Below are 23,928 nucleotides of genomic sequence, written 5' to 3'. Positions count from 1 at the left end.
AAGGACACTGTTCCTGTCCTCACCCTGCATGAATACCAGTATGTCACCAGGCCTGATTTTCTATTGTTTAACACCTTTGCCATAATTTATATTATTCCCTCATGGTACATTTTGCTTGGATGTAGGAGGCTTCTAAATCTACAGGGTAGAAAAGAAACTGATCCACAAAATAATTCCGTATTCAATTGTAATATTTTGCAGTTCTCGTAAGACTTAGTGTCTCTGTCTCAAACCACTATGTTACCATTCCTGTACTGAGTTAGTTGTATTTAAGTTTGGTTTAAGTCTGGGCTTAATCACTTATCCAAATTCACCTAGGAAGCAGGTAGCAAAGTTAGGAAGAGCAGCTAGTGCTTCTAACTCTACACGCCCTGCTTTGGCCACAGGCCTTGTATCCTCTCTGATTTTAATGAACCAATTAGAACATTTTTAACCCTGGTTATAATGAGAGATTTGGTGGTTTGCACCATTGTAAATAATCAGATATAATTACAGAGCAGAGTGAGACAACTGAAGCCAAAGGAATACAAAACAGCTCAGTAACATTTTTCACTGCACAGTGGAAAAGAACGTCCTTTCAAATCACATGGAAACACTGCAGACTGAGTGCCTGCGCCTGTCAGGCATCATGCACCTCCTGCAAGGAGCCTGAACGCCTTCAAACAAATTGAAGTTATTGGCAGCTGCGTTCAGAGGAAACACAGGCTGAAGACGAACACCTAAAACTAGTATGTTTTAGAAAGGATTTTTTAAAGAAGTAGTGAAACAGCTGTGTGGTAGAGGTCAGTGACATTTGATATTATACTGACATATATTAGGGTGTGGGTACAGTGAACTCAAGTGAGGCTGACTTGCTTTCTCTGTAACACAGGGACCATTTTCTACTATCCTTGTTTAGGACAGTTCAAGTTCAAAACTCTCAGCATGACCTTCAGCCATCCAAGATAACAGCTCTTGTAACTTCAATGGGTAAATTTAGCACAGATGTTTCTGAAAACAGCTCCCTTACAAGGTACCCATGGCTAGCTTACAAAGAAGGAATGGTTTTGAACCTAAAAGGAATAAACCCAAACCTCTGTATCCCTTATTCCCGTGCAGCTACTCATCACAAAAGAGCTGAATTCACCACACACACTAAGCTATCTATCTGCTCTATTTATTATACCCAAAGATGCGGTCCAAAAATTATAAAACCCCAAAGAGACCAAAAGAATGCAAAGAAAAAATTACTGTAGTCTATCTCTGATATTCCATCTGTGCAACTTTTCCACAGCATACTCTTTTCGCAGACCTTTAAAGATTAACTCCTTAGGTACCAGATGTGCATCAATTTATGACCATCTACAGAAAACTGATTCTAATTTTCATGATAAGCAATGGTGAATAAGCTACAGAGCAATGGGGGAGAAGGGGACAGAGAAATGACAGCTCAGAATTTCAATAAGGGAGGCAGTCTGGTGTAGTGTGTGAGGTAGATCAGAAGATCAGAAGATTATGCTCCTGGCTGCTCCATGATGACCCTGAGAAAGTGGCCTCATCTCCGTTTCCCCTCCCAACCACTGTTTATCTTGTCTATTTAGACTGCAAACTCTTCAGGGCCAGAATTCCCACACCAAGCAGCTTGAACTGTGCCAATATTACTTGTAGTCACAAGGCAAATAACAACACATACATGAAATGAAGTAACAGCTGAAACTGTGCCAGTCACAGCAGCATTTCATGGCCAGGAATACGCTATAGCAAGGGTGGCAAGGAGACACTGAGAGGGGCAAAGACCACTTAGAGTTTTAAAAAAATATTTACAGTATATGAAATTGCAAAGCCTAGTACACAAGTTTTCATACACTCTTAACATTTCCTTGCAGAGCTGGGGTGTTTCTTTATTTGTATGTCAAGTTTTTTTAACCCTTCAACTTGTGTTGCTGTCACTTGGACCACCTTCACCTTCTGCTGAACTTTAGTGCTATTTGATCACTGCTTGGAAAGTCCATTAACCCGATATTTTGGCCTAAAGCTTTTCAAAGAGAAAAAGGATTTTTTTCACTCACTTCCCATAATAATTCAGTAAGCACTGAGCACACAACTCTCGGTGCTTTTGAAAATAGCTTTTTGTTAGAGTCGGACCTTTGTTACATTCTCTCACAAGTCCATAATCCATCCTTCTTTACATTTTTCCTCCTAAGGAAGATGACCACTAAGGCCTGCACAAGCAGAGCACAAGGCACCTTCCTCTCACAGCCACATAAGAGCTCCCTAGAGTCCTAGCTCCTGTACCCTGCTGAGGACAGAGATGGGACCTGGCAGTGACAATTGCTGTAAGAAAGGCCAAATGGAAAGTCATATAGGGTAGACTGCAATTCTCTCAGCGTAGGTCTGTACCTACAGGGTAACCCTTCCATCAAGACTGCAGTTGGCAGATGCAGTTCCCAGTGATATCTGTAAGGGCTATACCCACCCAGTCTCTCAAAGGAAAGTTTCAAGCTTTTGCTGCTTCCCCAGGCCCCTGGAATCATTAGTCAGTCAATGCTAAGTTTTCCAGTGTGCACTGTGGCAATAACGGCAGCTAATCTATTTTGGGACTCTGACAGCACTTTCTTCTCTAACTTCTGTGCTGCTCAACATTCTCTCCACTGCAATCCCTTTTTCTCTTCAACTTTCTTTGCCCTTTCTTTCTTTCTTCCATTCTGCTTTTTCCCTTCACCTTCTCTTTTGCCTCCACAAACTCATGCTGAACTTTCTCCGTCCCAAGGAGGCTACTCAAAACAAACAGGAGCTTGTGAATTATTAACAGTGTAATAGTGTAATTTTTAATGATAGCCAGACCACCAAGATACAGGCACTATTGCACAGATCAGCTACCTTGGTCTTAGTGTGACTGGCCTTAATTGGTCCCTCACCTATCATTTGTCAGCAATGCTTTATAGAATGACAACTATGAAGAGGAGGGGACATAACTTGTGGGCCTGAAAAAGCACCATGGGCTTTTCTAGTACTTTGCTATGTATTTTACTGTGCTGATCTAACTTCCAGAGGTCTGTCTGTGCAATCCAAACAACAACTAACAGAAACCGATAGCCTCGGTGGTCCCTGAACAGAACAACCTTCTTGGGGTGTGTTGTGCAAGCTGAATGGGGAACAGCACAACAAGCAGAACTTGGACAGAAACTGTGATCTAAATTCACTGTTGATCTGTACTAGGATTCATAAAGCAGAACTAACAGCCTTTTGGTGGTGGAAGCCTTCCAGCAGGAAGCCATAGCAATGGAAATGAAGCACAGCAAGCACACTGCTGAGAGTCTTGCAAGTAGCTAGAAGACAGGAAATGCATGAGGCAAACACCTAGGCTCATTTTACAAACCCCACATAATATTACAAAGGGATACAAAGAGAAAACGGCACCCAAACCTATTTCTATAAAAGCAGCACACTCCCTTATTTGGGATACGCGCTAATTTCAGATGACTTTCCTAGTCCAGTCTAACGACTGACTGAGTCAAAAAGACTTCAGCAAAGCTGACTAAGAAACATACAATCACAAATCAGTTTAAAAAAACAGAGAAGAAAAAACAAACGAAATGGGTATAATTAGATTCACCATGTCAGAATACAAGAATGTGAAATAAGCAGATCTTGGTGCTTCAGCAGCCTGGGGAAAAGCTCCGTAACTGGATCTTGGAAAGCATCTCCAAGCCAGGCAGACAACGAAAGTCCTTTCATTTGTGAAAGCTTATTGCAGTAACTAAAGTCTTGATGGAGAAAGATGGCACTGAGTTTATTAGCTTCCCAGCTGAGCAGCACTGTGCAGACTTGGCAGCTGCATCCATAAAGGAAGATAATGGAAAACACATAAATCAGCCTTGAGTCATTCGTGCAGCCTTGCAGGCCCTTGCAGCATGTGACTGTGTGGGGTATGCAGCCTGGTGCCACCCTTGATTCCACAGCTATGCCTCACCAGTGAAGAACAGTAAAAATCATCCGAGAAATCATCCAGTGTGGTTCACTTACAAGGAAAATAAACATGCCAAGGGTGCCGCAAAAGGGAAGTGTGAGTTCTTTATCTCCTCAAGTTTTGACTGAATTTTAGAAAGATATGTTTTACCGAACAGAATGGATGAGTTGGTAGCTTGCAGGCAGAACCCAGCTTTCCACCTCTCCTACTCTGGCTTCAGACACAAGACAACAGCCCTTCCAGCCAGGCATGAAAAGAGAAGGTGCTAACAATGTCTCCAGAACAGCCTGTGACACCAAACAATTTCTAATAAGTTTGCAAAAAACTGGGAATTTACATATCACAATTTGCCTTTGTGTCCATAACACAAAAAACGTGGACTGGGAAGTTCAAAGATTGGCATTTGGACTCCAGTGTTGTAAAGGCTGAACAACAGTGTAACTGCTGGAAATCCTCACTGTTTGAAGGTGCGTTAAATTAGATTAAATTATATTCCTCTGTTATACAAAGACCAGACTAAATGACCTAATCACCTCTTCTGGCCCTCAAATCTATTACATTAATGAGCAGAAAGCACACTGAAGAAGAAACACCAACTATTGGAGCAGTACTTACAGAAATACAGAGACTTAAAGAAATAATAAATTGCCAAATACTTTGCTGCTTTAAAAAAAAACTAGCAAGAAAGCCAGCAATGTGGTAACACCCCTACCAAGCTGTGTAAGTCGACTGCTATCTTTCCCTGGCTATAACAGCCCCCCAAGGTAAGCAAACAGAACCCAACCTTATTCTGGCTGTATGTGAGGCTCAGACCCTCAGGAGAAATCTTACGAAGTGAGTCATCTCAACTATGAGATGGCCTGATTCAAACATTCACAACTTATGAGTAACTCCAAAGCAGTATTTCACAATATTCACTGGCTACAAATCTGCCTTGTTATAAGAAGTTGTTGAGGGATTAAGTGAAGATAGCTGCTTAGGGCTTTTCCATCGGCAGGCAGCAGAGGATTGATAGAACAGGAACAGGATTATGCTGCTAAGTAGTACGGTGTCAAATTAGTGCTACCATGTGCTAAAAGTGTTTGTACAAACCAGTGTTAATCCATGCTAGTGTCCAGACCACCAAAAATACTCAAAACTTCTTCCTGCTCCTTTCTTCGACATTGTCTCACTACATGATTTAAAAAATGCTTTGCTGGCCTTGCTTACATAAGGGTAATTTCTGGGTGTTGCTACAGCTGAATAGCTAATCCATACAACACTTTCAGTGTATCTACCAGCTAGGCCACTACTTTGGAATGAAATCATAATTATCTGCAGTTAATTATCCTGCTATGTGCTTTTCTGAAGTCCAAAGAGAGAACAAGGAAGAGTCACCTAGTCCAGAAGAGGGGCAGAAATTAGATATGCAAAAGGAGAAGGAAAGAGGAAGAGGGAGGGAAGGAGACAGGGGAATACACAGGCATTAATACAAACTCGCACAGAGAATGAGGTGGCCTCAGGGTCTCTTTCTTCAAGTTGTTTATGGACAACTCCATTAACTTTAACAGTAAATTCAAAACTTTATCATAAACCAGGTCTTGCTGGATTTAGATGCTGAACTATACACATTTAGAAAGAAATATCAAACGGTAGGAAAATCCCAAGAGTTTTCAAGCCCCTGGTTAGGGAAGATGAAATCAACTGCACACGTCACTGTCCTACACGCATTCTGCAACAGAGTCATATAAGCTTTCACATATTTTTTGGTTTACGTGTTGCCTTGTAGTCCCATGGTCAAACAGACATCAAGGATGTCACAACCTGGCTTAAAAGATAATCTAACTCACTGCGACAGGAATGTTAACTGCTGCTGGTTGGGCATTTAAGCAACATAAGAACATTTCTTATCCCGTTTGAGGACTCTCCAGTTTATCAACACAACTTCATCAGTACATCCACACAACAGCAGCTATAAAAAGCCTTTTGACTGCAATATTGGGGGAGTCACCATGGTTCTTCTCTGTACTCTGAACCCCCATGTTTTGAGGGAGCCCGGTCACTACAGATTTAGTCCCTTAGTAGAGTTAAAATGTGACACATCTTTTGGCATAGATGGGATTGGAAGACATTGGTAAAATGGCCTGTGACTGTAGACCCTGCCAGGATGGCGCCACAGCCCAGGTCTTGCTACCGCGTTGCCGTGTCCCGTTTTCCCCCAGACACAAAAGGAATGGGGTGTATTTTAAGCATGTCCCGGAGACTATTCTACAGCAACGGCTGGGTTCCTATCAGACCACGTGTTTTGACCGTTCCTAGGACTGCAATGCTGGACTTTGCAGGACGGACGGAGCCAAGCTCCGTAGGGCAGGGAGAGAGAGCCAAAGCGATGCGGGAAGCCGGGAGGTGGCCGGCCAGCACGGGTGGAAAGGACGAAGCACCGGGGCCATGCTGCCGGCCGTCGGTAACCAGAGGGCTGCCAGGGCCGTGAGGAGGCGTCGGGCTGCCAAACGGGATCCCGAGACCAAGGAACAGAAATCGAATTAGGGGTGAAAGCGCGGAAGGGCAGGCTAGGAGGAAGGGCAGGGTGAGAAGACCGGCTCCCTTCGCCAGCGGCCCCCGCCTCGCCCGGAGGCCCCGTCAGCCCGCGGGAGGAGCGCGGGAGGGCGGCGTCCCCCGGCCGCCCACCCCCGGGCAGCGGGGCGAGGCCAGGCGGCCGCCTCCCCGCCCCGCGCTACACCCCGCGCCGCCGCCGCCATTTTGTCCCAGTCCCTGCGTCTCCGGCGAGCGGCGGTCGTTCTCGCTCCGTTGCAGGTCCCGAGCCGGTGCGAAGGGCGGCCCCGTAGATGGCCAGCTTTCCCCTGAGTGTTAACGAGAAGCTCATCGGTGAGGGGCGGCCGCTGCGGGGCGCGGGTGGGGTTAACGCCGTCCGTGACCGGGGCTGGTTCCGCGCTCGGCCTTTCGGGGTGGCGGAGGTGGCTGCGGGAGACACTGGCTGTGCGGGCGGGGGGCGGCTGGGGCCGGGGCCGGGCGCACGGCCGAGCAGGAGGCGAGTGCCTTCCCCTCGGCCGCTCTCTTTCCGATTTCGTTATACGCAGCAGCAGCAGCTTTCACCGGGGGGGAGCAAACCGCCTCGGTCCCGCTGGGGTTTTTATAGATCGGGATGGCTGTCGGTTACACACCCGTTTTAAAGTAACCGAAATGCATTATTCAAAGAGGCGTCCTTCGGCTGAAGCTGCTTGCTTCCATTAATGGGCAAAGTCTTGTTAAATAGCATCTAGGTGACATTGTTCCTTTCACAGCCCTTTCTTCCCAGATGGAAAAAAAGTAAGCGGGTGCTGCCCGGCTGAGAGCGCAGGGCCGGCGGCAGGGCCCGCCTGCGGGGGTCCCCGGGGCCGTTCCGCTCCGCCCCGGCCCGGCCCGGCCCGGCGGGCCGCGGCGGTAGCGGCAGGGCCCGGTCACCACCCTCGCCTGACACCGGGGCCGCTGCCCCGGACAGAATTAGTCCTGTCACATCCGCGTTCCAACAGTCGGGGCGGTGGACGGCGTCGGGAAGGTCTCCCTGCAGCTCTGGACCTGCACCGCAGCCTGGGCTGCAGAAAGGAAGCGGGGTACACGCAGTTACATTGTAAAGCGGGGGAAAAGTCAACTAATCTGGTGGCACAGTGCTAACTTGGTTCCTACGGTTGTTGCCTAACTTATTTTTTCTGAAGGAAGGGAAGATATTACAGTGTGCAAGTGTACTCACATTTTTTTCTTTAAAGGTAGAACAAACAAAATCATTACTGGGGATCTGATTTGCTAAACAGTGAAGTATTAGGTCAAGTTGGAGCATAGTTCTACTGCTGTCTCTAAAGCTATAGTTACAATAACTGAAGTAATAGCTGGTTTCAGTAAATTTTTCATTTGAATTCCGATTCTGATATCAAGATGTTATGTTACTTACATGACGACCAGGGCATTTTAACACTAAGCTGTTTCTCTTTAGTGACTCAAATCTCTTTCGCAGCTGAGGCTTAGTCTTTTCACTGGTTAAAAAGTGACAATAAGACCCCTTCCCCAATTACTTTAAATGTCATGAAATGAAACCAAAACAATTAACGTATTGCCTGGTTCCCTTCTAACCTTTTAAAATATGCTGGCTTTTTTTAAAAAATGGAATTTCCTCTTTGTTTTCTTTTTAGCACGATCACGCACTGTAGGAGAACTCTTAGCCCCAACTTCTCCTTTTGACAAGAAGTGTGGACGTGAAAACTGGACTGTTGCATTTGCTCCCGATGGATCATACTTTGCTTGGTCACAAGGGCATCGCATAGTGAAGCTCGTCCCCTGGTCTCAGTGCCTTAATAACTTGTAAGACAAACCATATGGCTTTTAATTCATCCGAAAAACTTAAGAATTTCAAAATAGGAGATAGCTTTTAATAGATTAAAACACATCTATTGGGCTTTTTAGGCTTTGACATCTTTGGGAAAAACTGATTCTTTAAAGTAACGGCTGCTGTTTTATCTCTTCCTCTGTGGTCAGCAAGAGAAACAACTGTATTGCAACCTCACAAAGGCTATGGAGGAGTGATTTATTAGTTGATTCAGATGCTCTAAAATAAGAGGAAGTTAGAATGAAAAGGAAATTTAAAGACTCGGGCAGATCTGGACTTTTAAATTTCCTATCAGAAAGCTATTTCGTTTTACCTTTTAGGAATTTACTCATTCTTATTAGAGTGCAAGTTAAGTTCCAAAAGACACATTTTATTTTCACTTGCAGGTTGCATTTTAATGAAGTTAGTAACCAGCAGTTGCATTTTTGTAGCTGGTTACATTTCCTCTCCTAGCAAATCCCGCCTCCCTTTTTTTTTTTTTCTCTCTCTTTCTGGTGGTGGGTTAATTTGTTCTCAGTATCTCTTCCCAGTATTTAACACATGTAAGTGAATTACAGGGAACTTCTTGCTCATTTAGCAGAAAGCCTTAGAAATTTTTGTAACTAATTTTTCTGTAAGTGCTTTAAAAATGTTGGTTTTCACAGTGGGCTAAGTTAATATGTTGCTCTCCACAGAGGTCAAAATGTGTACAAAAGTATTATATTGTGTTCTATACAATATAGTAGTTCTATTTATTTTTCAAGACACTTTATGCTATTTTTTTGTCTTTTTTGTTTGTTTTGCAGCTTGTTGCATGGCACAAAGAATGTTGCAAATTCTATCAGTACAAGACTTCCAAGGCAGAATAGTGACAGTGGTCAGAAAAATAAGCCTTGTGAACATATAATAGACTGTGGTGATATCGTCTGGAGTCTTGCTTTTGGGTCTTCAGTGCCTGAGAAGCAAAGCCGCTGTGTCAATATAGAATGGCACCGTTTCAAATTTGGGCAAGACCAGCTTCTACTTGCAACAGGCTTGAACAATGGGCGCATCAAGATATGGGATGTATATACAGGTAGAGTATGTGAGAGGAAGTTGGCACTTCATTGTCACTTTATGCAGTAGTAACATCATTAATACGCAGATTGAATTGCTTACAGAATTTTAATTGGGAACTGAACCTTGAATACAAATTAAGTAATCTAAAACAAGCATGAACTCCTGCAGCCAGAAATATTCAAATACTGCTAGATGAAGGAGCAGGCTCGGGTCATGCTTGAGATGTAAGTGATGGAAGATGAAGCCTTGTTGCTGCGAAATGGTTAAGCATGTGATTGACTTCGTGTATATTGGTTGTTTACTCTAAAATCTGCTGGATTGTAGTTTTAATATACTTTCAAACAAAGGAAACTTTCAAAACATGAAGTTGCTCTCTGTTCTTGAGTATGGGGAAGGATTATGTTGATGAGGACCTCTTATTTTTTTTTTAGAAGTAAGTAATTGTTCAAATGATAAGAGACAATCTGAAATTAGGTAATCTCAGTTTAGCTGATAGCACAGCTGCTAGGTTGGGAGACAACTTCTCAGCTTTAAAAAAATGAAACTAATGACTTGAGTAATTGTTATCTTGTAAATTTAAGCTTAGAACAGATGCCTATCAAAAGACAAGTCTTGCCTTATTTCTGAGGCATATGGTTTTAGTGTATGGATTTACTAGCTTTTCAGGAAATTGCCTCTCGATACAGAAGAGTCTAAAAGGATACACATGCTTCTTACTGTAGGGAGCGTTTCTACAAAGAAAATCTGGCTTTACATGCTGTAATTTTGTATTCTGTATTTGTATCTATAAAGCATTTGATCTGAATAAAAGTACAGTCCTTCATTTTAAATTGTGGTGTTTTCATGTAACAGGAAAACTCCTCCTTAACCTGATGGACCATACAGAAGTTGTTAGAGATTTAACCTTTGCCCCAGATGGCAGCCTGATTTTAGTGTCTGCGTCCAGAGACAAAACACTGAGAGTGTGGGACCTGAAAGATGATGGTATGCATTTTAAGTTCATCTGCTGTAATACATAGGAGAAGTATCCACATACTCTCCTCTTGTATTGCTATAAAATCAGTGAGGTCAGGATTTCTTAAAAAAATAATTTTGTTCTATTAGTCATTCACTCTGTATGCTCTCTTGAAGTTCTTTATCTATACATACTCTAAAGGTATAAGCTGGTATTGGGTTAAGTTAAACGAGTGCGTGAAGTGACCTTTTTGAATAGGCACATAGGATTTAGAGGCTGTGTGCCAGAATTTTTATTTCTGTGTAGAATGACTCTGCAAGATGTTTGGAAAAAATAGTATAAAACTTTGTAAAGGAAGAACTAATTTGGAAAAGCTTTTCAATTTGAATTTTTAACATTTAATCAATTCTTACAGGAATGTTTCTTTGTTTGTTTTTTTTAGGAAATATGATGAAAGTGTTGAGAGGACATCAGAACTGGGTATACGGTTGTGCATTCTCTCCAGACTCTTCTATTCTCTGTTCTGTTGGAGCTAGTAAAGCAGTATGTGTCAGAGTTTCTTGTTCATTCAATCTACTGAATTGTGTGCATAATCATTTTAAATCTAAGTAACATTAAGCTTGTGCTCGGTGTCATGAACTTCTAATGTTTTATGATGATGTAAAAGTGCATGAAATTAAACTAGCAAATGGTGCATTGAGACACTGATTTATGAATTGAACTTGCACTGCTTTTAGTTGAAGAAACTGTAAGCATTCTTTGAGAAATAGTTCTACACATCTGCACGTGTTCATAGTACAAAACCAAAGAAGACTAAAGCTTCCAGTCTTAAAAGATACTTAGATTAATGCATAAAACTATTTTGTTATTGATTTTATCCTTTCTATTTCCTGCTCAATGAAAAGGACTTTTCAAAGTCTGAGCCAGTCATGGTATCTCCCGCTGAACAAAAATGTTTCTACATGTTTTCCAATAGAAATGGCACTCGTGTCTAAAAGATCTAGAACGAAGAACAGCATACTGGTTTTGTTTTCATCCGTGTTCTAATGCCCTGCTAGAGAACTGAAAGCAGTGCAGGTAAAGCACGTATGCCATAAGCTGCTTTTCTTGGCACTGAAGAATTAGGATAAAACAGAAAGGGGAATTCAGTCTAGTTACAGGGGCTTTGTAGGTAGTTTAATGAAGCCTAGTGATGCTGAGTAAAAAGCACAATTCAATCATTGGATACCACTTTATATGGATGACTGTTCAAATGCATTTTATACTTTAAATTACCAGTGCAGATTTGATAGAGAATAGTTGAGGTCTGGGTTTTGTTTTTTCTTTAAATAGAGCAGATGAGGATGTATACATTGATATCTTTAGGCTGTGTGTTTTCCATAAGCTTCTTGCTTTCCCTGTCACAGGTGGTGGCAGCAATATTGGTGTGATTGAGGTTAAGCTGGCACCACTCACAGGAGCACAATGGTGTTAGCTGGGCAGAAAGAGTGGCATCTCTGGCTACCAGGCTGGGGGCGAACTTTACCGTAGGACGAAGTAACCTTGCATTCGACTGCAAGGTGTACTGTACGTACGCAGGTGCTGGTTGATGTCCACTTTCTGCTTTCTTTCTTTCTTTTTTTTTTTTTTTTTTTTTAATAATTTTCACAGCAGTGAAACACACTGACTCCTAAAACTTAGTTTCCAGTTTTATGGAATGTTGGGGTCGCCTTGGAGAAATTGGTCAACACATTTATAACTGATTGTAAACTGGTTCAGTTTTAGGAAGTATGTGAGGTGCTAAGGCTATGTTTGCTTTCGTCAAACAAATTTATCCAAGATGCCAGTATTTAATCTGTGCAGTAAAACTGAGTCGGGAAAAATCAAGGACCCTAATGAGCTTTTTTAGGGACATAACATCTTATGCTAAAGACTTACATTTTCTATAAAATTATGCTTCAGTACATAGATTGTTCCTATTAAATAATTCTGCACAGTCTTTATTTTGATTATATATAATGTACAACTGCACGTAAAATCCCAGAATACTATCATCTCTTATCAATTTTTATAATACAATATGCAATTAGCCGGGTAAATTGTAATATTAATGTTGTTTTTTACTGTTGACTTGATTTAAAATGCATAAATTTCTAATAATGTGGTTAGACTTCCCTATTGTTTTGCCAAAGACTTAACTTTTGGCTGTGAAAATTCTTTTTGCTTGCAGTATCTGTTTCTCTTCCTAGGCTGACGTTGGTGATCCAAGCCAATTGTAAACAAGTGATCTTAAACTCAAAGGGATGCCACTGGAGTAACAATATGTTAACCTTACATTTTCTGTCTGTATATTTCTTAAAATTTTGGTAGTTACTGAAAAGAGGGGACTGTAGAGTTTAACCCTATTTATTTCTGCATATTTTAATAAAATAGTTTTGTAATACATGAATTTCAGTAAGCTACATGGTTAAATTGTATTGCCTTTATCTTATATTTTGGCTTATTTTGTTAATAACATTTAACAAACTTGAGTTAGAACTTGCATGTCTGCTTTAATTATTTTTAAAAAACTTGATTTTAATCTGAGTATGACACTGAGCATATTTCTTAATTGTAGTAATTCATAATGCCTGATTTTAATATAATCCTAAATAAGACTAGCAGCTATACTTAAAAAAAAAAAGTAAATGCTTCATTGCCTCTCTGAGCAGAGCTATAACATTAGCTTATTTAATTGCAGGTTTTTCTCTGGGATATGGATAAATACTCCATGATACGGAAACTTGAAGGACATCACAATGATGTTGTAGCTTGTGAGTTTTCTCCTGATGGAGCTTTACTGGCTACTGCATCTTATGATACTCGAGTCTATGTCTGGGATCCACATATTGGAGTTATTCTTATGGAATTTGGGTGAGTAAAGTAGTCAAATCTGGAAACTTTCTCCTAGAGTGAAGATGACTACTGAAATTAATGGGTTTGTGTATTTAACTCCTAATTAGACTTGGGAAAAATCTTAGCAGTGGCTGATGGAAATCCTGAAGTGGCAGAGCAGTGGAGATTATTCTTCTATCTGACAGAGAATTAAAGCACTGATATTGTAATGTGCACTAATTTAAGCATCTTCAGCAAAGCTGAAGTGTTCACTACTACAAAAGATACAGTAATTCAATCTCCACTCCTGATTTCATAGTTAAATATTCAATCCATTTTTAATTCCTCAGCTTTGCTAGTCATAGCTGAAGGAAACACTTCCATAGTTCTTAAACATTATGCCTTCAGCTATGTGTCTTTCTATCTCCAGGCATCTGTTTCCCCCTCCTACTCCAATATTTGCTGGAGGTGCAAATGACCGATGGGTCAGATCAGTATCTTTTAGTCACGATGGACTACATATTGCAAGCCTTGCTGATGATAAGTAAGTATGAGGAAAGGTTTGTTAGCCTCCTCTAATTCTTCCCATATGACATGAACTTTTAAATATTAAGTCAGCTTTTTTTTTTTTTTTTTTTAACTGAGAAATGACTTCTAATGGTCTTGGTAAAAGTAGATGAGTTGTCTGGTATATGTTAATGTTCATTCTGAATGTAGAAATAATTAGTTGTGTACAGAGTAAATGATCTGAAGAACTTAAGTGTGTAACAGCTGAAAACAGAAGAGGGGTTGTAAACAGTGTAAAATGTAAATGGAGTTAATAATGCAGGTAAGTCTTCTGTATAGTAGTAGATTCCACAGTAAAAAGAAAGTATTCTGTGATCTCGTATTCAACTTCTGCTAACACTGCAAATAATATTTTGAAGAACTGTATTTTAAGAATATGAAGAATGCTTTCTCAAGATGACAGCAAGGGTATTAAACTATCTACGGGAGGGTTTTTGTTTTTTAATTAAGACAAACATTGTTGGGATTTCCTAGCACATATGACACTTAAGAGAGAGATTGTCTAAATCTATAGTTCAGGTTACTGCTTTCTGCATTTGAAGGCAATCTTTTATTTTAATTGGCAGAGTTAAAATGGTTGAAGAAGTACAGATCAAGGTATATATCAGGATTGAAGAAATCATAGCATTTCAGGCTAAATCTGCAACACCTTGTATGCATATTAAAATCTTTATAAAAATTCCCTGAGCTCTGCTTCAGACTAGTTTCTTGTGCAGCATCAGAGAAAATATCAGTCAGAATTAAATGTCTACGCTGATAACTTACTACTTTGTTCTTCCCTTTTCAGAATGGTAAGATTCTGGAGAATTGATGAAGAATACCCTGTACAAGTTGCACCTCTGAACAATGGGCTCTGCTGTACTTTTTCTACTGATGGCAGTGTTCTAGCTGCAGGGCAAGTATATACTTTTTTTTTTTCTTCCTAAAATATTAAGGTAACACAAAAGGTTGAAAACAGTGGCTAAGTGTTCTAAAAATCTTCAGTCATGACTTGCAACTTGATGCTTCTGACTTGGTTTTACTTCTGGTACTATTTGTTTAAACATGCCTGGAATAGCAGTAAAATCAAGAAGCTGATAAACTCCTTTCTTATCTTTGAGAATAAATAAAAGACAGACCCACAAACATGCAGATTGGAAAAAGACCATTAGATAATCAAGGGCAGTTATTCTGTTTCAGGTGGTACCCTCAATAGCTGTTGGAAGATCTGCTCAGGCCTGTCACATAGATAATCAGCAAGTTGCTTATTGTGCTGCTATAGCTTAAAAGAATAACCGGCATCTAGTGTAAAAGAGTCTGGAACAGCTAGAACTAAGCAACAGAAAGTCCAGAGCACGTTCCCCCTAACTAGCAATGTATGTGAGAATTTGTACTAAGTCGAAATAATTCAGGTGGGATAATTCTGGTGGGGTTTTTTGTTCTCTTTTTTTGTGCAGGACACAGGATGGCAGTGTGTACTTCTGGGCAACGCCAAGACAAGTTTCTAGTCTCCAACATCTGTGTCGCATGGCAATTCGAAGAGTGATGCCCACCAGCCAAGTCAAGAACTTGCCTATCCCATCAAAAGTGGTGGAGTTCCTTTGTTACCAGATTTGAATTTAAAAAAAAAAAAAAAAAAGCAGGTGGCCCAGCTGCTGAAACTGGCTAAACACTTTAAAGAATCCTCAAACTTTACAGCCTTTAAGCTTAAAACTCTACAGGTTTTCAAGAGCTATTTAAAGTGATAACCTAAATACTATTTTGTCAAAATGCCTGACAGTAAATTTTTAATATTTATGGAAAACACAGTAGAAGTATTCCTCGTGTTCTCAATTTTCTAAAATATAACTGTGAAAACATGTACATATATAGACATAAGCTGCTACATGTTATCAATGTACCTTTAAAAATTGCTTTTATGATTTTTAATGTGTATCATGTATATATTGCTTTGGTAGAGCCATCAGATGCATCTGTGCTGTAAAGTGGAAGGATAGCTATTATTCTGGGACACTGAGTTAGAAAAAATATTGACTTAAGGAAGCTTAACTGCTCTGTATGTATGTATGTTGGTTGGCGTTCAGGAAACTGATCCACAGATAAGAATTCATGCTAGTTTATTTCATGAAGAGGTACAGCTTGGCTTTTTAGAGCAATGTGTGGTGAAGGGAAGTAGGTTAAGGTAAGGGTTGGAATATATCTAATGTAAACCCAGGAATGTTGCCTGTGCATCAGCTAAAGAAGGCCTTAAGTTCCATAGCAGCAAACCAGGTTAAATTCCAGTATTGGGCAGTGTTAAAGAAATATTTCCTTACATTACTAAAAATCTAACTACTGTATTATTGCCTGATACTTTGTCTGTAATGAGAGACGTTTACAGACTCGGTTTATTATTCTTTAACCCTATAATATCTCTTCGGGGGTGATTATTGGTTAATGGCCAAAGATAAGCAAAATACTTGGTTTTGCCTTCTGTTATTTATCTGTACCTGCAGATACAAAGAATGTATGCATTGCATAAAATGCCTGATTATATATATATTTTTGTTGAATTTTTTTATTAAAAACTTGTATAAAAGTTTCCTGATATCACATCTGGTGACTGATTTATCCACACTACCTGCATGCAACAGTTCTGGTGAGAATCCAGTACTGCAGGACTGTAGTTTTACTTTTCAGGACCACAGTATGCTAATCTTGGTGAAACTTACTGTGGGGAACTACAGCAAGAATCTTCAAACCTTTTATATGGTGAAGGTCAAAGGCGTGTTATGTAAGTGTTCCCCTGCTCTTGCATGGTACAGAGTGTAGGAAATGGAGTTTTCACTGCAACATATCCATGGTGGCCACAGGCTGTAAAACTGCATGCACTGAACATGGCTCTTTACTCCCTTACTCTTCGAGTGTACTGTTTTGGTAAGCCCCTTCTTTATCATACCAAGTATTACGTAATTCACGTGACGTAACAGAAATTTTGCAACTCGCTATCAGGAGACCCAAATTCTTTTCCTCACAGGGCCAGTGGCTTGTTACAAATTAACTGTGCTATAGAATTGCCAACTACCCCAGTTCCTGGGTGGGTGACAGGTATGAGAGGGGCTGCAGATCCCCTCAGAGCACAGAAGCTTTTGCTTAGGGATGAGAAGTAACTCCTGTAACTGGGGACCAATGCCCAGGGAAGCAGCCCACACCTCCTGAGGGGCTGACTTCATCCTCATGATGATGGGTGGGAGCCAGAGCAACAGGAAGCCTCACATCTGGGCAGAAGCACAGTTCTCCCCTCCCTCACTCTGACAAATGGCAGAACAGCTTCTGTGCTCCTCCCATCCCAGTAGCGCCTGCCTAGAAAGAGCAGACCCTTGCAGCAGCTCCAGCACTAGCGGAGTGGTGAAGAACTCTGAGGAAGAGAGGTGAAACTGGGAAAGAGAGGACTCACGAGAACTGTTATTAATGAATTTACCGCCTATGGGCTACTGGCAAAAGCTCTCCAGAACTAGCAGACTCATGTCATCCCATCAAACAAGCTGGCAAGGGTGCTATGCAGAGTAGGCATCCTTTTGATGATGCCCTGTTTGCACAAATCTGTTAAAGCAAATATGTTTGGTTTTTCTCTATTATATTGTTTATTTGGACAAGAGGACAAGGTCAATCTGGACGAGGCCAGATGCTGAATCATCACAGCCCAATCAAGTCCAGTACAGTTAAAATTGTCTAGTGACCATGACATATGGCTTTGCAACCTTTGGTAATTCACTTCCTTTGTATTTGCATGAACTTCCCACATGGCAAATCACAGACTGAAGTTGGTAGGGAAGGAAGATGTGCAACTCCCACTTATCTGTCAAAAACGGAAAGGAGCTTCCACCCAACCCTATTTGAAATAGTAACACATCTTTTTACTTTCTGTGTGGATGATACTAAATGCCTTCCTGACCTCCTCTAGCTTAGCTACTATATAAAATAAGTAAGTATAATGAAATAAATTCTTTCATTCTCAGGCACGCTATTAGCATTTTAAGAGCCTAGAATGCCTTGGAATTGTAAAGGCACTTTTCTACTTCAACAATCTGGTCTCACTGGCAGATGTATTTTCTGATTGTGGCCTTGTTTTCTTGGGTGAAGTACAAGGAGTCTATGACAAGGCACAAAGAACTCTTACTCAGCACAGCCCAGCAGGCTTTAGCCTCAGAAGAGTATAAATATCCCTGCTGCTCTGTGTCTATATTGCTACACCACTGTCCAGTGGCAACACTTGCATGTCAGATTCAGTGGAAGAGAAGTAATGTGGTATTTCAGTCTATTTTCAATGTAACTAACTTACTTATTTTATTTGCACATATACAAAAGAAGAGAGAACCACCACCAACAAGCAAGCAACCTTGTCTTCTAGAAAGCTCAGCCCAGACACTCAGGCCTACTTTCCAGGAAGATTTCCCTGAACACTGTTTCCAAACACCATAAATCAACTTTCCACTTTCCAAGGAGTACTACAGAACAAAGCCAATGGGACAGAACCTCTTCAAGAATTAAAACCCAGCTTGCAAGGAAATAGAAAGTATATGTGTTACCATGCTACTTCATGACTCGCTCATTTGGCACAATATTTTTCATAAAAATACTGCACCTAATTGAAGCAAGTATTTCCCTCTTCTTGTTTGTTCTAAATATATGTATGATTAAGACAAGCCTTCTCATACATTCCCCAGTTGAAGGAAGAACTGGCAAGTTCTGTGCCCCCAGAACATCTCATCTCAACTTGAATGCAGATATGAGTGAAGAATAGCGACCAGGCATGAAGTTTTCTGCAAGGAAGCTTCCTAATTTATAAACATGTGCTCCCTCTAAATGCAGTCACTCAGATCACCTCGAGCACTGTGTGCTCCATTCTGCACTCTTGGCTCGGAAGTTCGTCCCAAGGCAGCAGAAGCCCTTCCCATCAGAGACTCCAAAGCAAAAAGCAAGCTGTGACCAATATCGCTGTATCAGCAAAGATTGGGCAGACGGATACAGACAACTCTGATTTTAAAGTATGTACTTAACAGCTGTGCCTGATGAAGGAAATAAATAATTATTCTACAACCTTGGAACAACAAGCAGAAAATCTGCTGGGGCCATTACCATTGAGTGTACAGTCAGGAGTAAAGGGAATAAACTGCACCTACAGAACATTGTTAAGATGGGTGGAAGTGGTTTGTAGACTTAAAAGTATGCTTTGCTGTTCTTTACCATGCTGTAAACAGTCTGGCCTAGTTAAAAACAGTTCATAAAGAGAAAAACTGAACTAAGCAAAGCAGCACCTTTGTGTTGTCGGTGTGCTGCTTAGCTGGGGCTGAGCAGAACTTTTTTTAGATCTGTTCACAGCCATCTAGAAACACATTCTGCATGGCAAGTCTTTCTGTGGTGAGTGTAATTAATGTCTATAAATCCTTTTGCAATCCTCTACCGAAGCATGGTCTGGGTATTAAAGTCAACAAAGTTGACAGGAACCGAGTCGAGGGAGGCGGAAGCAAAGCTAGTCCTGCAATACGCTGACGCGCTGCTTGCATTACCCAGCTATTGCAAGCACAGCCTCACCAGGGTAGGCAGCAAAGACAATTAACGGGAAAAAGGGATGATGCAACAGCTTGCAAAATTTCCTGACAGGAGCAGAAATATAAAGCAAGGGAAGACAGAAAGACACAAATAAAAAATTGAGAATCACTGGGTCAGAAGCTCTTTTTAAAAGGAAAGCATGTTAACAACACAAAAGCAACAGAGGTAGTCAAAATAGGCAACAGGAAAGTGGAAATTTCTAATTCGCTGAGGAGGAATTTGGTCATTTACTCTGTGGCTGGGCACTGGTATAAGAAATGTTGAGTGGGGTTTTGATTTTTATTGTTATTGTTTATTAATCCCATGCAGCAGTATAGAACAGATGTTTCTACTGGGGGCAGGACATTGTACTACATGGAGTATTTACTGATCTGCTCCATTCCTCTGTGTCTGAGCACAGTAAAGCCTCAGTATCACCATGATACTTGACTCTCTTTTCTAGGACACCTACGCCTCAAGCCCTGAGTTGGCAGACTCAAGTGTCCCTGAGCTGAAGGAAAGACCCAGATTTCTTTCCAAGTACAAATTTGGCTCATATGTGCTTGCTTATACTGCAGAAGCACCTCCAAAGCACAGGTAAGAATGATGGCTCTGTTGCACTAGGCACTACACAGAGTTGTAGGAAAATTAAGAAAAGGTGATCAGGAGTCCAAGACAATCCAGAATAAATTTCCTTTCATTAATGTTCCCAACTTTGAGAGGTTTTGTTTTTTTTTTTCATTTTAGAACACTTTGCTTCTCAAGCAGTATGGTCACTGGATTTCGTCCCCGCCCCATGTTCATATCACACCTAGCACACTTGAGTCTTGGTCTATAACCAGGACTTCTTGTGGCTGCCACAGTACAAACAAGAAAATAACTGAAATATTGTAAGCCTGTTTGTTTTCTCTATAAACAAAGTGTCCCACTGGTAGAGGTTGGCCTGCTACTAACTATATTTATCTGTCCCTCTTTGTCTACAGCATAGAGGTAATGCTTTTCATTTTGCCATGCTTGTTAGCACAGCATTCAAGGCTGAGCTTTTAAGACATGTTTTGTGCTACCACACAGATGCTTACAGAACTTTCTCAAAAGGCATTAAAGTATTATAAGCATGTGTGAGCTGGAAACATGCTTGCTTAAGCACCTCCATGAACTGAGCTAAAAGCTAGGCCTGCCGAGTGCCTGTTTCTGCAAGATCACAATTCCAGTCCTGAATTAGCAAGAATGACTTAAATGTGGAGTCTTAATAGGAGAGGCTTATTGAAGGGTCCCCTGAGGTTGTGTTCACTAAAAGCTGTGACTTATGGAAATGGAGGAAGAAGACAACATTCCTGCTTCCCCTCCTTCATCAACTCTGAACACTGTGTCCCAGCTATTCCACAAGGAAACCGCCTCCATGAAGTCTCAGCTTGCTTCTCCTAGCTCTGTCTGCATCAGTTATTCTGTTTGTTCTAACCTTCTTCCCAGGACATAAATGATAATTTTAGACTAAGTACACAAGCTTACCTCATTAGTCAGGGTATTTATAATAATTTAAAACATTTACAAGCCTCTGCCTGCTATGGTGGGATACCACAAGGTGAGGCTCACAACTGATTCATCCCCAACGTCATCCAGGAGTTGCCAGTTCTGACCATTGTACAAACCTGAGCCCATCAATAAGGCCAGGCATGCAGCTTCTCCCAGAGATACAGAAATAACTTCTCAAAGCACAGTACCTTCTCTGTAGGGCAACCAGGGAGAGGGACACTGCATCCCAAGAAGCTTAGCTGGGGCTTAACTGTTGATCCAGATATGCCTAAATGTTAGAGATGTTTATGTGTGCACTTTGCAGCTGTAGGAAGGAGGGGTACCCCTAAGGATTTGTCTAGGCTATCACTACATGACTAACTTGAGATATTCCTGAGGGTCATGCTAGTATATCAGGGAAGACACACCTCATTAGCTGAGGCTAACTGAAATAGAAGCTGTGTGGCATTGTGAGTTGAGGACATTAAATTTGGTTGAGAAGTGCCACGAGAGATGAGTTACAAAGCTGCTGGTGTTCCTTGTAGCACCACAAGACTCAGGGACCTTTGGGTGATAACATACTTTGCAGAGAGATGTCTAGTGCTCTTCTGGGAATCTACCAGTAAAAGACTAATTTTTGACCAGTGGGTATTTATCCTCCCTTCCACTTGCTCATAGCAGCACTTTCTGACAGACCTGGATGCCTGAGCACCACAAACTTTGAGGACTAAAGCTGCTGTTATAACTTTGATATTAACATTTCCAGAAGCACAAGAAACCCACAAATGACTTACAGGCAGAGGAACTGTGGCAGGCAGGCAGGCAGCCTGGTCTAGGGAATCACTGGGTACCAGCACGCAGTCAGCAGAGAAGCAGAAGAAGCATCTGAGGAGAAGCAGCACTCATGTAGGACACAAAATGGGGTATTCCCCAGGAAATCCCTTCCCCAAAGAAGACTGGGAGGGACGAACTGAAGGATTAAAGGTATAGAGGAGTTTCCTCAGGAGGACAGAGCTTGGGCTTGACTGCAATTAAACCTATGCCAGGCTGATATCAACTCCCTCCCAGCTGTTCTTAAGTAACAGCTGTCAAGTAGGAGAAGAAGGAAAAAAAGACAAAGGGAAGGAAAAAAAAAAGGAAAAAAAAGGAAAAGGCAATCTGAGCTAACCATAAACCCCCTGTCCCATGTTCCAGGAAGGGACTAGTGCTGAGCTGGGTGCTCTCTGCTTTGGGGGTGAGCCCTGGCCAGAGCAACAAAGGCTGCAGCAGGCTGGGCAAAGAGATGCTGTTACAGCCCAGCCCTTAACAAGCAGCTGTGACCCAGAGTAACTACAGAGAGGAAGCAGGAAGGAGCATTTCAGACAATGTGCTCCTCTTGTTTCCAAAATAAACCCCATATTCTGCTGCCCTGGAAAAGTCTGTGCTTTAACTGCCAAAGTCTCTTCCACACAGTCACTAAAATTATTAGGTTGGATTCTCGTGGTGTAAATACCACGAAGCTAAGGAGATTTTCATCTGAAAACCCAGCTCTGCATAGCTTCCTTCTAGCTCCATCCCCACAAGGCCTTGGTGTTGGCCTTCAGGTGAGGGGCAGGGTGAAGGAATGCCTAAAGATGCAGGGACAGTTTGCAAACTGGTCCCCAGTAACTGCCTGCCTTGGGAGCCCAGGGGACAGGCTAGCTTCTGCCTAAAAAACTGGCCTGCAGTGGCTGTCTGAAACTCTGCATCAGAGAGAAGCAAATCCTAGAGAAAACTAAAGCTTCAGTGAGAAGGAAGTTATTTCTCTGGAAATGCTCTGAAAACAGTATTTATTTTCCACATTCATATACAGCATTTTAGTTGAATCACTTAGGGAGAGACTGAATAATACTGCTAAGTATTTTGTGTGATTTATTTTTTTAATACTGAATGAGGTCTTCCATTGGAACAGTTTAGAAATAGGGTGAATTAATCCCATGACCTCTTTTCCTTATATATTACAATATTCTCATAAAGGACAGAGGTTATGTAAGATCCCATGGGAAATCTGGTAAAGGTGTCAGGCAGAAACTGTTTATCCAAGTAATTACTTCAGATTAGAACCACCTGAGTAAGGTGAATGGGTTTTATGTGTGATGCTGGCTTCTGCACAAGGCTAATTTTGTTTTATAAACACCACTACACACAGCACACAAATTCAGCTGCAATAAGCTATTTCAGAACAGCTTTAATTATTGATGTACTAGAACGAAAAGAAAGCCAGTGTAAACTTCAGATAAGTAATCAGTAACTTTGTTTAAGTCATTATAACAATATTAGTTATCAGCAAGGTTGTGGCTTGTATAACTAGTTGAATTCCAGACAGAAGTTCTGGGGCAGACATTATTTATTTCTAACAGGAGATTAGAAGATCCTGAATCCTCACTTTTATTCCAGATGGCTGAGTTCTTTGTTGCATCAAGGAGAAAAGTATTTATTTATGGGCTTTTATATTAGAGTTGCTAGACTGGGGTTACATGACAGAAATCATAATCCCACCTCCCTCTGACCTCACTTCTTAGTCTACACAAACTACACAAACATTAAAGATAGCTCAGTTTACCCCCTGCACACTAGATGAGGGCCTTTTTTTCATTTAATTGGAGTGTACTTCACACTTCTATGGGTGTCTAAGTGACAACACAAATTTAGCTTATGCCTGTGCAGTTAAGGACAGCTTTTCACTCACATGTAAACCAACTACAGTTCCTGCCTCCATGGTTCTCTGTGTACACGGAAAGAAAATAATAAGTAGAAAAACCTGCAGGTGAAGTCATCACATTGCAGCCCTTTGTAAGCGTATATCTGCTTTCCCTGGTGTTTCTAAACTAAACACAGAATGGCAGCAACTTTCTAATGATAGCAAAGGAAGACAGAAGCACAAGACTCTGTGTAGTTATGAGACTGCTGAGATATTTTTGCTGTCTAATGCACAGAACTGAAGGCAAAAATTAGTCCTAAGCACACTTCCTCTTTCCCCTGCCATCCAGCAACATTGGGTTTCATGAAGTAGTCAAATACACAGCATTTAATTCAATAAAGCTCTCCATTTTCCTGTAAAGCTTGTGAAGTATCCTCAAACTGCTGCTGAGTGTCTTGGTGGGGAAGATGAATTATAACTGAAAGACA

The 23,928-nt window shown here is 41.3% G+C and overlaps 1 protein-coding gene across 1 annotated transcript; it reads left to right on the top strand.

Annotated features, from left to right (window-relative positions):
* The first annotated feature begins 6,640 nt into the window (after positions 1-6,640).
* Positions 6,641-16,285, top strand: WSB1 (WD repeat and SOCS box containing 1). Its single transcript, XM_052803428.1, has 9 exons — positions 6,641-6,814; positions 8,113-8,281; positions 9,092-9,360; positions 10,197-10,328; positions 10,742-10,842; positions 13,019-13,191; positions 13,583-13,696; positions 14,507-14,614; positions 15,156-16,285. Exons 1-9 carry the CDS (start codon positions 6,775-6,777, stop codon positions 15,313-15,315), a joined length of 1,266 nt encoding a protein of 421 aa, XP_052659388.1. The 5' UTR covers positions 6,641-6,774; the 3' UTR covers positions 15,316-16,285.
* The last annotated feature ends 7,643 nt before the right edge of the window (positions 16,286-23,928 follow it).

This window comes from Harpia harpyja, chromosome 12 (assembly GCF_026419915.1).
Source record: "Harpia harpyja isolate bHarHar1 chromosome 12, bHarHar1 primary haplotype, whole genome shotgun sequence".
Taxonomy (NCBI): Eukaryota; Metazoa; Chordata; class Aves; order Accipitriformes; family Accipitridae; genus Harpia; species Harpia harpyja.
The sequence above is the reverse complement of the archived record's forward strand: the minus strand, read 5'-3'. Positions and strand labels throughout refer to the sequence as shown.